We start from the raw sequence: 14,965 nt of genomic DNA, 5'->3' as shown, positions 1-14,965 counted from the left end.
AAAAATGTTCAAGTGGGGGGGCAAGTGCCCCGTCCCCGGCGGATGCCCATGTGCGTTACATTTGTTTATTATTGCCAGAGTGAGTAAGCTTTTTTATTAAGTTTCAATAAAAGAAACACGTTTTACATTGTGAGGGTATGGTTACTTTTGAATAATGATATACTTGAAGCTCTTTGTAACAATATGCAGAGGTTCCTCCTTGGATGTAGATCGCATGCTGTATCCAATATTTCTTTTATAGGATCTAAAGATCTAGAACATAAAGGTGAATTCATTTACAAGCTGTATTCAGAAATATTTTTTAAAAGACACAGAGCGGGGGCGGTAACATGTCCGGACAGAAATAAACTCCATTCCTCAATTCTATTAAAAAAATGTCATCAGCCCTGCCTGTCAAAAGTGAGAAATGTTATCCATGTGTACACGAGGCAACAGCGACATTCACTGTCTGTAAGGGAGAAGTGAATTATTTTGCAATTCCATAGGCTTATGAGTTGTGATAACATTCTCATCTTGCCTTATTAAATATACAGTATGAAGGGCCAACTCAGCCCCTCAGATCTCCCCTATGCTGGGATTTGTTGCATTGTAAGTTTGCATCTATGGAGCACATGAATTTCAGCATATAATACAAACTGACTTCTTGTTATTTGGGGGCAGGTGCGGCACACATTTCACTAACTAATAGCTTATTAATTAACAAACTGTTGTTCACTATGGTGTAAAATTGAAAATGTGCCTGTTTTTCATCTGGAAAAAATCATGATTTATTTTGACCCTAATCCCTGATAAATTGACATCAACAGGGGGCTTCCCATATTGTAAATAAGCTAATATTGAGTAAATATTGGGCAAATGTGAATATATGCCCCGTTTGATTACCTATAAATTCTGACCTTGACTCATGGGCATCATATATATATATATATATATATATATATATATATATATATATATATATATATAGATAGATAGATAGATAGATATATGTATATATATATATATATATATATATATATAGATATAGCTATCTATATATATATATATTTTATTTTTTCTGAAATATTCTAATTTTTAAAAAAGCAAAATAATAATTGTAACTTTTTAAAAAATATGTTAATAGTAAAATGCTACTCTGATTATATAAAAAGTACTCAGAGCTATATTGTATATATTATATAAGTAGGTAATAGCCAAACATTAAGTACTGATGTCATTATATTAATAAGGCAGTAGGCGAGATGTTTTGTGAACAAAAGCCGCACTTGGGAAGGTAATGGGCAATCTCTATAGAATTTTCTTCCTGTACAACACAACATTAGTGTAATAATATCTCCAGAGGCTTAGTGATAATCAGTGGCTATGCTTGGTAAGTTTCCCTTTCAAGGGAAATTTATAAAAACACAGCTTAGCTGTAACTGCTTAATAATAATTTTATATGAAAGATCCAAATATCACCAATTAACAAGAACATCATTGATACTTTTGCTTAATGTTGAAATATACCCCTTCACTCACTTTTTTTATTAATAAACTCAAGTGACGTATTTGCATTTTCATTGCAATTTTAAATTGCTAAAACTGAAATATATGCTTAATAAAAACTTTGTGCCTTTGCCTTAGTTTGTTTTTTAAATTATTTTTTCATGGTAACAAGAAATCCATCTTTAATAGAAGTTCTTTGACCTTGGTGGTTTATTCTATAATTGTAATACCAGCAGGTTTGATTTCACTCTGTATTTCCAATAATGTGCCTATAATGTCATGTAAAGACATGGTAATGTAAACAAAGTCCAAGGCAAGCTAATAGCAAGTAGGTTCCATGACTGTTCAGTTGGAAAATCAGAGTTAAATGAGGCATCCAGATAATTCATTCTCAAAAGACTGAGCTCAGCAGTGGCCTCTAGCGGTTATAATCTATGCCTTTAGAAGGCTCCATTAGGCAAAGAACCAAAACACAGGCTCTTGGAGCTAATATCACTAATATCAGGTCTGCTTCGGAAGGAAGGATCCACAGAATTGCACCTCTCACCTTCCAGCGGCTGCAGCAGATGATCATCCTGCCTCATGGGAGTTATTGCCCTACTTATGAGCATACCTGGGACATTTTAGGCTGCTACCCAGAGCCCTCCTTGCGCGATGCGGGTGGGAGGCCCAGTTGACGTTGTTTCCGCTGAGATTGTGGGAAACACGCCATTGTTGGAGTGGATATGGGTCGTGCCAGAAGACCGTTCCAGCAAACCGTTTCCTTGTAGTTACCCGGAGAAGTGGAGCTTTACCCAAAGTCTCAAGTTCAATATCCGGAGATTTCCTAGTTTTGCTTACATGTTGATATGGGTCAAAAGTAAAATTCTATCCAATTAGAAATACTGTAAAATTGCCACAATTTGTCTACAATTACAAAAACTCCAGTTGAAGCGCCGACTTCTGCTGAGCAACAACTGCTAATTTAAAGGAGCACATGTACGTATTATGGCTTTAGTGTAACTTTAATGTATGTTAGAGTCCACTCTGTATAGATTCCAAAGCATGTTAACTGCATCCAAATTGTAGCATGCACTAGGGACTTCTCCTAGGCCAATCTTTAACACTAGCCAGCATCACTCTGAGCTGGCCCAGTGCAAGTCCCATTACACTTAGAGTGTTTGAATGTGCAAAGAGAATAGAGATCCTTCAGGGTCCAACTTGGCATCCCCTGCTCTGAATCCACATACAGTTGCTTACAGATCGTATCAGCGAGAAAAGAGACCGGGGAAACCTGGTTTGGAGAACACCACCTTATAATACCAAGTATTTTTGCCTGGAAACGTCACGAAGTACTTACTGTGTACATCTCGTCATGCATCGCTTTGTTGATGTTAGAAAAATTGAGTTGCGATAACAAGGACGAGGAAAAATCAATGTTTTACGTATGCATCAGTCCTATTTCCCCTAAGGGCAGAACAGTGCATTACAGCAATTAAATTGTTCCAGAAATATTCTCTCATGAGACCATAAGAGTTATCGCTGACCATGTTCTAATTAAGGCTGGTGTAGCTTTTCAAGAAAGCCTGAAGTCCCAGCAACCTGCGGCTAGATGCTAATGTTGAGACGTAGTTCCGGTTTTAAATGTATGTGAATAATAGGCCACTGGTTTAGGACTGGCAATGAACAATAAGTAACACGGCACTAAATTTTACAAACAAGATAAAAGCCGTCAGCTTATTTGATATGTGCTGAACAACATCAGCTCTCTTGAGCGGACTTGCATACCCAACTAAAGTATATGTTATTGAGAAGTCCCAAGTTTCCCTGGAATTTAGGATCTTTAGGAAGTTGTCATTACTATTTCCATTTGCCAGGCCCAAATTTACATTGCAGAAACCCCTAGGTGGAAAGATGTATTGGAACCTCTATCATCCTAAAAAAAACTTTGTAGGTGGGGGCAGTAACAAACATGGAAAGCAATAGATAGGGCTATTGTTAAAGGGGTACTTCAGCCATCATATACACTTTAATGCATATGATACCCAAATGCCCCCCTTAAGTTAACACTTTTATACCCTTGCAAATGCATGGAGGGATTCAGCAGAAACCCCTACCAACTAGGCATAGGGCAGCAGCTACAGATGGGCAGAAGACCCTCTGCTAAATAACAGGCAGCCTGATCACCATTATTATCTGCATCTACTGTTTAAGATGTTCTGAGTCAGCTGTGTCTTTGACAGTGAGATGTACAATTCCAATAAAAGGTAACAAGGGCCACTCGTTATGTGTTACGTGTCTTCTAACTGTCGGATGTCCTCACTCTAAAGAACCAAGCGCAGCTGTCTCAAATAAACCTTGTGGAAATGTGACAGTGACATCTCGTCCAAAATTAAAGGTCAGGAAATAAAATTAATTGTCTGAAATTGTCAAAAATGAAATGAAAAATGTGTCTAAATCCATTTTGCTTGCAGTGTCTAGTCCAAAATCCCTCTGCCCCCTAATGTCCCTTTCCAGGAGTTCAGAAGATGCTGCAGCTCTAAAAGTCACAATAATGTGTATCGAAGCCACCGACAATTTGTTTATAAATTGAATTGTGTAAATAATTTGCCTAAAATAGAAAAAGAAAATCACATAAAAAGTCTTGGTAACGTAACATAATTACCCTCACCAGACATAAAGGTGTCCCCATCAGTCACCAAAAATGTTATTATATTATGTAGTGTTTCATATAGCGACATCATATTCCATAGCACTGTACAACCCTTAATGTAATAATGCCTATTAGGGTATTCATTTCAGATCAACCTGTGCACCGAATGTATCCTATCCTCACTATATATATATATTGCGAGATATAGATATATATATATATAGGGATATATATAGGGATATATATATAAATATATGTAGATGTGTATATCGAGTCGTCCCCCCCCCCGCTGCACACGCTGCATTCAATCCCCCCTCCCTCACATCTGCACCGGACTCGTGCCAGTTTCTGTAAGGGTGGGGCATCTATCGGAGAACGATTTCATTAACCGCATCGCCGCCGGAAACATTTACCTTTCCACCATATTCCCTGCTGACCAAAACGACGCCTTGTAGGCAGGCGACGCCTTTTGCAGAGCAGAGCCGGTGTGCAGCGGGTGCCTGCCTGTGATCACAGAGCTTCATGCGGTTCAGCACAATAAGGCTGGCGTGTTATGTGCCCCCCCATCAATGCCTACAGCTGCCATCACGTCATCATCATGCAGAATAACGCAATCCGTCGGGCGGCAGCGGCGGGGTTCTAAGCTGCAGCCGCTCACTGACCTTGTGATCATTGGGTGAGTGCGGACAGATGTTTTATCTGCAGGTGTGTTATCGGCGTGTTATCATCGTGACTGGTGCACTTAGGACTTTAGTGTAATGGTTGGTGATTTGTCGCTGTAATGCAGGGATCATCAGTATGACGGGGGCTCCATAACATGCCTGGAGCTTTATAGCTCTGTGTGTGGACTTTATTAGTGGGACTGTTTTAATATTTATAGTGCAATATGTCATCATCTTATCACTTGTCACAGCTTGGGGTTTTATAACCAGATATTTGTAACTCAATAGGGTTATGTTCTTATATTTCATAAGGCACTATTACATTTTTCTGTCTAATTATTATTATTATTATTATTATCTTTTATTTATAGCGCATCAACAATTTACACAACACTTCTTACTATAAATACATTCATGGGAATAAGAAAGCTAGAACTAAGACAAACCAATACATTAGTTAAAGAGGGCCCTGTACATCTAGAGGTTGAAGCTTTAGCTTCAGTTTACATGTTTTATGTGTTTGTATCATGTTATTATATAGGTTGTAACATGTAAAATATTTTACATATGTCTGCTAAATCATGTTTTGTGCTACTTTAAGTTACATATCATGTATTTTATCTAGGTGTAGTTAACAAACTGGTTAATTAATTTATTTCACATTGCATATGGTGAAGCTTATCATGCAAAAAGATGGCCCTGTATAATGGACAGTTAATGTGGAGAGATTGCTTCAATGTTAGTTTGGGGATTCGGGTATATATTATGGTGGTCAGCTCAGTACCTGTTGTAGGGAAAGAAAAAACTTGGGTTGGTGATCTGAAATGTTCAGATTATTTTTAGTCTCAAGGATCTATTCACTAAAGAGAGGTAGCATGAGATTTGTGGATTTAACACCCGCATTTTATTATTCATTATGGAGAGCCAATGCTGGCAGGTTCCTCCAGCTCAATGGATTGAACATGTCCTGCATACTGTATAATTGAATGGGTGAGGAAACTTTGGAGAAATCTCACTAGTTGAACAATGCATTATACAGGACCAGCTGTAATGTTCCTGCTACAGAAGCTCACTGGTCTGGGACCTTCATAATGTATAGCGGATAGTGGTATATGTTGGCTGTGAGCTTCTCTAGGCCTGAGTGAGGAGAGAATCCAAGCCACCCCTCATCAGTTACCTCAGTGGCTGCCATACTTTATGCTGAGTACTTGATTATGATGGCTGTATCTTAAGGCCATACAGTGCCATGTGAGTTTTCAATAGCTGTGTCGGCCAGGCACAGAGTCCTTAATAGCAGATATGGGATGGTTACAAGGGAGGTCTCAGATCTCCCCAACAAGCCCATGGAGCAGCAGTGTGCTGGGGAGCCTGATCACCCAATATGCATACCTGGGAACTTCTGAGCTCCAGCTACCCTGAGCTGTCCCTTGCGGGACACGGCCAGGACTGCCCACTGTTATCACCTGCGGTCCCAATGATGTTGGGGGCGTTCCCGCTGATGTTGGGGGCATTCCCGCTGATGACAATGGGCGTTCCTGCTGATATTGTGGAAGACACCCCCACTTAAATGAATGAGGGGAAATGCTCCTGCTACGCGGAGGATTCGGGTGTTGACCCAGAGAACCTGAGAAGCTGTGCTTCACCCAGAGTTCTCTAGGTACGCCAATAGGGCAATCTACCCATAGTTATGTTGCAGAAGGGCTTCCACCCACCTCCATCTACCACATTTTCCTATGCCAGAATAATCTCTTTAAGTGAAGTCAATGAGCTAAGAACCACATCTCTCCTGGAAACGCTCTTACCTGCTCTCCAGTTATTGAATAAAAACCCTGCATGTGACCTTCATAGAAGCATTTGAAATATTGTATGCAAGTTGGAAATTGTGTGAAGCATCATAACACTGCTAATGCATGTAAATCCTTGCATGTAAATCTTGCATTGGGCATTGAAGTTTTAGGTTATTTGAGAACCCACCCAAACAGCATGTAAAACTGAGATATTCAAGACTTTGGAAAAGAAACAAAAAAGGTTATTTGATGCCTGATTGAAATGATGTCAAGAAGGTGTGGTGAAAACAGCTGTTCAAAGAACTATATCAAGACACATATTCTTCATATGCGCTCATTAATCTTTAATCGCAATGGAATATTACATTTCATTCTTTACAGTGTCACTGAATACGACTTTAGTGTAAAAACCAAAGCAAAATATTTGGACAGCTTAAGCCCCTGCCAATTCTCACCTTTATTAATACTTGGATTTTCACACACCCTTACGGTAATAGCTTAATATTAAAATATATAATTAAAATATATCATTGCCTTAGTCCCCACTTCCACTTCATATCATCCACATAAATATTAAAATATATAATTATACTATATAATTTCCTCAGCCTCCCACCTTCACTTCATGCCATCCACGTAAATATAATATTAAAATATATAATTAAAATATATAATGATATATTTCAAAACATGGAGGGGGCTGCTGGAGTGCTGGGGTGAGGAAATTATATATATATATATATATATATATATATATATGTATATATATTGTAATATATTTATGTGGGGGAGGGTTGGGCTGAGGCAATTATACACTATATTGACCAAAGTATTGGGACACCTGACCATTACACCAACAGGGACTTTTATGATATCGGACTCTAAATACACAGATATTAATATGTAGTTGGTCCCCCTATACAGCTTCCATTTTTCTGGGAATGCTTTTCACAAGATTTTCTATGGGAATGTTTGGCCCATTTTTCCAGTAGTAAGAACAAACAAAGGCTCAGCACTGCTTTTTTGTTATTACGGGTCTTGGTGGAGCCAGGCTTGTGCACCTGTTAATTTTATGTGCTGCTGACTATTGTTACTATTGTTTCATTCATCCAGTAGAGCATTTGTGAGATCAGGCTCTGATGTTGGAGGAGAAGGCCTGTCTCGCAATCTCCATTCCAGTTCATCCCAAAGGTGTTGAATGGGGTTGAGGTCAGGGCTCCGTGCGGCCGGTCAAGTTCTTCTAAACCAAACTCATCCAACCATGTCTTTATGGACCTTCTTTTGTTCACTGGGGCAAAGGCTTTCCCCAAACTGTTCCCACAAAGTTGGAAGCATAGCGTTTTCCAAAATGTCTTGGTATGCTGAAGCATTAAGATTTCCCTTCACTGGAATTTACAGTTGGCACAATGCATTCTGGCAGGTAACGTTCTCCTGACATCCAAACCCAGACTGCCAAACAGAGGAATGTGTTCCACAGAACATGCTTCCAGTGTTCAGTGTTGGCGTGCTTTACACCACTCGACCTAAAGGTTGGCATTGACCTTGGTGATATGAGGCTTGCATGCTGCTGCTCAGCCATGGAAACTCATTCCATAAAGCTCCCGCCGCACAGCATTTGTGCTGATATTAATGCCAGTGGAAGTTTGAAACTCTTCAGCTATGGAATCAGCAGAGCACTGGCGACTCAGCACTCAGTAACCCTGCTCTGTGACTTTATGCGGTCTTCCGCTTTATGGCGAGTTGCTGCTGTTCCGAAATGCTTCCACTTTCCAATAATACCACTTACAGTTGGCTGTGGAATATTTAGCAGGGATGAAATTTTACGACCTGGCTTATTGCAAAGGTGGCCTTCTATCACAGTACCATGCCTGAATTGACTGAGCTCTTCGGAACGACCCATTTTTTTCAGAAATGTTTCTAAATGCAGGCTGCATGGCTAGGTTTTGATTTTATACACCTGTGGCAATGGGTTTGATTAAAACACCCGAATTCAATAATTCTGTCCCAACACTTTGTCCATATAGTGTATATTGTAATATATTTATGGAGGTAGAAACAAAACTGTAGGTGGGGAGAAGGCTAGGATGAGGTTATTATTTATTGTAATATATATTTGTGTTAGTGGGTTATGGTGGGGGTAGAAACTGTAAGTGGAGCAAAATGATGGTTGGATTATTTGAGTATAAAGTTAACTGGCCTTTGTAACACCTGTGGCTGGTAGACCGTGTGTTTATAATCGGACTTTGTCCCGCCTGTGGCTGATAGACTGTATGTTGATAACTGTCTGTGGTTTTACTAGTTGGGTTTTGCCACACAATGGGGGTTGTACATGAAGAGTAGATGTACAGTCAATATACAGTCGATTGTTCCACTTTTCTCTAGAATTTGCTCTTTATATAGAAAACCCTATGGCATTTATGGCTATGTTTATAAGTTAATTATCCAAATAAATGTATGGAATCACAATGAATCCCATGTTTATTTACAAACTAATATTGCACCTCAAGTACATTGCAGCAGAAGAGCTCAGTCATTCTGAAAACAACTGCCCCTATGAGTCAATCATTTAGTGGGACAGAAGAAGAAGAAAAAAAAACACATTCACCTGGTAACGTAATAATTTAGGTTGAAAAAAGATAGAAGTCCATCAAGTTCAACCTCTGTGTTGATCCACGAGGTGGCAGAAACCCTACATTGAAGCAAATTCACATTGTCTTTCAAAAAGGGGAAAAATCCTTCTTGACTCCAAAATCAGATTTCTCAATAAGCTATAACTAATCATGTGCTTACAGGTGATTTGTAATTTAGAGTAGATTTTTTTTGGGGGGGGGGCATTTTATTTAAAAGTGGTCTAATTCACAAAGTGCAATACCCAAGAGGAACATGGGATCTAGATTCTAGTGGATATGAAAGGTTTTAACCTCTAAATATTTCACATTGCTAAGTAGGTATGGTGCTGCAGCTAGAACACAAATACATAGATGCAAGAGTCCGAAAAAAATGTTGGTTACTGCTTGGTTCTTCCACATCTGGACCTTTACTTTCCTCCTTGCCAGCACATGGAAAAGTTCTGCTGAAAGAACACGATTTATTATATTGTGTAGGTGTACTGGACCTATGGATGTATGATACTACATGATGCGACAAAATGTGCTTCCATTTGATAAACTGCAGAGCTTGACAATTTCTAATAAAAGAAAACAGAGTCTCTAAAAGGTATTTCTAAAGAAAAGCTTTGGAACTCTCCGATAATTATCTGGCTGTTATGTTGTAGAAGGACTTTGTGCAGCACTGTTAATAATTTAATCACGTAAAGGGGTCACTGTAAAAGAAAACATTTTGTTAATCATTGAGCCATAATGGTCAGTTGTGCTGGCTTTAAGCAAACAGTTGTAATTTTGACCACTAGAGCAACGATTTAACCTTTTGTGCACCCTGCAAGAATCCAGAGAATGCACACCTGTCTGACCTGCCATAAACATTCTGCATGAGACCTTTCAATGCTGGACATTGTTTGGGTCTTAAATTTTATTTTTTTGTAAAGCTCTTAAAGTAAATCTGTCTCTTTTCTCAACCTTAAATTTTATAATTCAGAGCATTCAGTAAATCAGATTAAAATAAGCATTGTATATATATTGGAAACTATGTAAACATGTGGGGGAAACAGGCCAATCAAATGCTGGTTGTGCTGGTGGCTGACAGGGCTACATACCAATACCAAGGGTCAGGTCCTGTAGTATGTGGTCACCATCTTGATACGCGCAAGAGCCACGTGACCCATCTGGGAGCCTAATAGAACACTCTATGTCGCACCCGGAAAGAATAGGGTGCCAGATTCATGGTGGCGGCCCTGTAAAACCCTAGGTGCCAGGCGACCTGGCCCTTTGTTTCTTTTTTTTATTTTTTTTTTTTACATAACTCCTGCTGAAATCAATTGAATTATAGTAAATATATTTTCACAAACCAAATGGTTACAACATTTATTGCATTATTGAATTTCAGTGCTAACTTGCTTTGGAGCTTATTGTAAATGTTTTTAATGTGTTATGTTTTATTTTTGCTGTATTTTAGGAAGGGCATTTCTCGAGTCAACACTGATGCCTGCATTTCTGAAGATGATGGAGACCCTCTTCCTGCACATTTTACCAGACCGGTACAGGAAGCGATATGTAATTACACATGGTATGGCCTTTTGTCACACAGACCTTCAGTTAGGTTAATTTATAATGAAATATCCTATGGGATACATACGCCCCATCGCTTTGGGCCTATACCACCAACTTTTTTGAGATTTATTTTTTAATATTTATATTTGGGTTGGGGGCTTTAATTGTATTTTGGTACATTTTATGAGTTTCAGACAAAGGCATGCTTGTCAAGTCACTTAACCTTAGTCAAGTCACTTAACTAACATATTGACTTGAATAAACTCAATCGTGTTATTATGTATCCATATAGTTGCTCTTTATGTTCCTCATTTGGTAACACATGCAGTAGGGAATTTGATCCTCCTATGCATTCATGTTTGCCCTTGTTAATAATAATGAGAAATCAAAAGGATGTGTATACATACATACTTTATGAATTTTGAGTTGCTTTGCCATTGGTCATTGATTCCAGTTTACCACTCAGAATTATTAAAAATGCACAATTTATTTTACCAAATGTAGTAGAGAAAACAGGCCTTGTATTCAGATGATAATACGTACTTGATGAGTCTACATGAAAGATTTTAAGTATGTAGGATTAATGCTTCTTTGTATTTATAGTGAGTCCATCTCATCTCTATCATCTAGTGGACAAACCACTCCAACAGACCTAAACCAATCCTGGTCAGGAATTCAGAGCTATACCACGGGCCTGTCCACAGAAAGGAGTTCAGTATACTCCTGGAGAGATGATGTAAGTAATGCTTCTCCTTTACTGAGGAAGATTTACCAAGCAGAAAAGACTTGGAGAGTAGAGGACTGCATTGGGAGGCAGGTCCCGTGGGACCCGCCAAAAACCTTGCGGGTGCGGCCGGTCTTGCTGGTGCTGCGGGCGGGAGCGGGCGGTCAAGCACTGTACCTGTGGGTCCCGGTAATCCCGCGCAGTCCCGCAAGGCTGCCTTCTCGCTGCTCCCTTACAGTGTCTCCTCTCTTGCTCCGCACAGGAACAAAACGGAGTCACGTGATGTGACGTCACTTCCCGTGACTCTGCCTTGTTCCTGGGCGGAGCAAGAGAAGAGACGCTGTGAGGGAGCAGTGAGAAGGCAGCCTTGCGGAACTGCGCGGGAACTCTGCAGTTCAGGTAAGGAGGTAGGCGTGATTGGCCACAAATGTGGCGGGAGCGGGGCGGGATTTGCCACAAATGTGGCGGGAGCGGGCGGGAGTGGAACACCCACATTGCGGGAGCGGGCAAAAAATCAACAAGAGTGGGCGGGAGCGGGATTAAAAAAGCCTCCCAGCGCAGGGCTCTATTGGAGAGATTAATACTTATTGGAAAACTCCAGTGTTATTCTGTGACCTCTCATACAATGACTATATTGTTAAAGATAACTGAAGATACACGTATACCTCACACTTTTCACTGTTTCTCACACATTTCATTTTTATTTATGTACATTTAGAGCCAGCTGTGATTTCCATATTTTATGGTTCATCTTTTCCTAGTCCCTGTGTTTAATTTTTTTAATTCATTTAAAGTGGAGTAAAAGTGTTATGGCATTGGGCATAGTCTCATTGTGGTGGTCTGAGACAACACAGCCCTCTTGGAAGCTGCTGACACAGTGGCAACAGCCTAGACAGGAGGATGTGCGAACTTTGGAAGGGCAGCCATGTAGCAACACACGTGTGATGGACTTGACGTGTGTGGGCAGCAGAGGTGACTGTTATCCTTTTGCTAAAGTACAGCCCGATGGACCCCTGCGTCCATAACTAACATATGTATTTTCACACACACTTACCATACCTGGAGCCTGTCTGTGAGCTGATGTACTATTACTGTGGGGTCAGGCAAAGTTGCTTTACTTGACTCCACTATGCTCCTACCCAAATCAAACTGTCCCTGTCTGAATAATTAAGACCAGTCCACCCGTGGTAGGCAAGATTACTTAAAACAAACTTGTGCAGAATTTGGGTGGATGAATAGCACAGGAGAACAGGAGTCATACAGGCATAGACACACTCAGTCAGGAATGCCAGAGCCCTGTGCTGCATGAAGAGAGCAGAACTTAAGCCATGAAGTTTAGGGATAAAGAAACAAGAAGTACTCAGGGGATGGAGGACCTGTATATATCAGAAGTGGGTGACTCAGAACAGTTCATGGCCAGGTCAAGGCCCAAACCAGAATTTCAGTCCAAACTGAAGGATAGCAAGTCAGAGTCTAAAATAACTCTCCAGGAGTCCAGAGACAGGCATTTGTGTCCATGAACATGTGTTTTCAGTCATCTTCTGTGTGGATTTAGGTAATACCGTATTTGCTCGATTATAATACGACCCCGATTATAAGACGACCCCCCAAAATCAAAATATTAATTTAGGAAAAAAACAAAAAGCCTGAATATAAGACGACCCTATAGGATTATAGGTTATGCCACCAGTTATGCCACTCTGCCCCCAGAAATGCTTTATACCCCCCTATTTGCCACTCTGCCCCATGATATGCCTTATACCCCTATATGCCACTCTGGCATATAGGGGGTTAAAAGGCATATCATGGGGCTGAGTGGCATATAGGGGGTTAAAATGCATTTCTGGAGGTATATAGGCATATCATGGGGCTGAGTGGCATATAGGGGGTTAAAATGCATTTCTGGAGGTCCAGAAATGCATTTTAACCCCCTATATGCCACTCAGCCCCATGATATGCCTTTTAACCCAGCATGTACTGGCTGCCTTGGCTTGATAGGAGTGTGATTGCTGTTAGCAGTTTGATATATATATATATATATATATATATATCAAACTGCTAACAGCAATCACACTCCTATCAAGCCAAGGCAGCCAGTACATGCTGGAACCTGGGGATGATAGTAGTGGGATTACAGCCTCCCTATGCCATGCTACAACCCCCACCCCCCTTACACATCCATGCTATCACACACAAACACATTTAAATACTCATTCATTCCATTAATCACACATACTTCACACATTAAACACACATTAATCACACATACTTACCCAAAAACCCTCCCCCACCCCCTTACCTGAACTGCAGATCTCTCACTCGAAGACTTCTGCAGGGGACCGGCTGTAGAGCAACTTCTCTGGCCCCGCCCCCAGAGGAGGGAGGGGGAGATAGAGCTCTGTGAGGACGCTGCAAGCTTCCTGTCCTCCTGCTTCTAACAGAAGAGACGCTGCTCGCGACCGGTAAGCAGCATGGCCCCAGCAGACATTTTTTGGGGGGTCTGAGAAGACGACCCCGATTATAAGACGAGGGGTATTTTTCAGAGCATTTGCTCTGGAAAAAACCTCGTCTTATAATCGAGCAAATACGGTATTCTTTTTGAAAATATATCTGGTTGCTGAGTTAAATCCACTCATCCTCCTGCTTCAGAAGACCTGAGTTGTGATACTGTATGACTCTTGCATTGGCTATTCATCAACTGTATCAGTTCTTTTTTTTGCGGTTGAATTATAACGGTGTAACAATTTAAATACAGCAGTATATTTATATCAATTTTAATATGTCTTGAGTAGCTTCAAATTGTATAAATTATTTTATCACAATGTGCTACAAACAAAACTCATGATGGCAGGTGTATTGCCAGCCCCTGTAATCGGCAAGCGGGATAACAAAAACAGATTATTATCATCCTCACAGAGTTGTATTTAAACATGATAATTATTTTTCCTGTAACTCACTAGGAATTTGATAAAGCCAACACTCTAAGAGTGCATCAGTTATTCTGGGATGTGGATGAGATGATGTTTGAAGGCAATGTGACATCTCAAACCAAGAATCTACAAGCTGAATGCAAGGAGTGGACCAAACGATCTCTGCATCTAAGGTAACTCAGCCTGGACCAATCCTCTAAACTAGACCACTGTGGCGAAGACTGTACATTTCTGTGAGTCCACTGGCATCTAGAGGCAATTAAAAAAATTGATCAAGAAAGAAGCTGGATCTGCCTGTCCCACAAATCTGCCCTTTTTATGTAACAATGCACCATTTTTCTTGGTTTGCTTTTTAACAATTTTGTTTCTAACAGTGGTAAATATGAATATTAATAAAATTTGAGCATGAGCATTATTCACATATGTACAAACTACTTTTTGGGGCTATACCTTTTACAAATGTGTGAATCTTTTTACAAAATATATAAATAAAGGGTTACACACAAACAAATGAAAAACAAACAGGCAAACAAAAAACCCCCCATATGTTTAATGTTCAAAGACATGGGAAGCTCTCAT

General features: G+C 40.1%; 1 protein-coding gene across 1 annotated transcript in view; it reads left to right on the top strand.

The window, feature by feature from the left end:
* Positions 1–14,965, top strand: part of FAM149A (family with sequence similarity 149 member A) — a 47,240-nt gene that overhangs the window by 13,133 nt on the left and 19,142 nt on the right. The window contains exons 2-4 of the mRNA XM_053459187.1: positions 10,638–10,748; positions 11,336–11,468; positions 14,417–14,559. Coding sequence (XP_053315162.1) covers positions 10,638–10,748; positions 11,336–11,468; positions 14,417–14,559 — 387 coding nt within the window. The remainder of the gene's footprint in view (positions 1–10,637; positions 10,749–11,335; positions 11,469–14,416; positions 14,560–14,965) is intronic.

The sequence above is a fragment of the Spea bombifrons genome, chromosome 1 (assembly GCF_027358695.1).
Source record: "Spea bombifrons isolate aSpeBom1 chromosome 1, aSpeBom1.2.pri, whole genome shotgun sequence".
Taxonomy (NCBI): domain Eukaryota; kingdom Metazoa; phylum Chordata; class Amphibia; order Anura; family Pelobatidae; genus Spea; species Spea bombifrons.
This window is presented reverse-complemented; position numbering and strand designations above follow the sequence as displayed.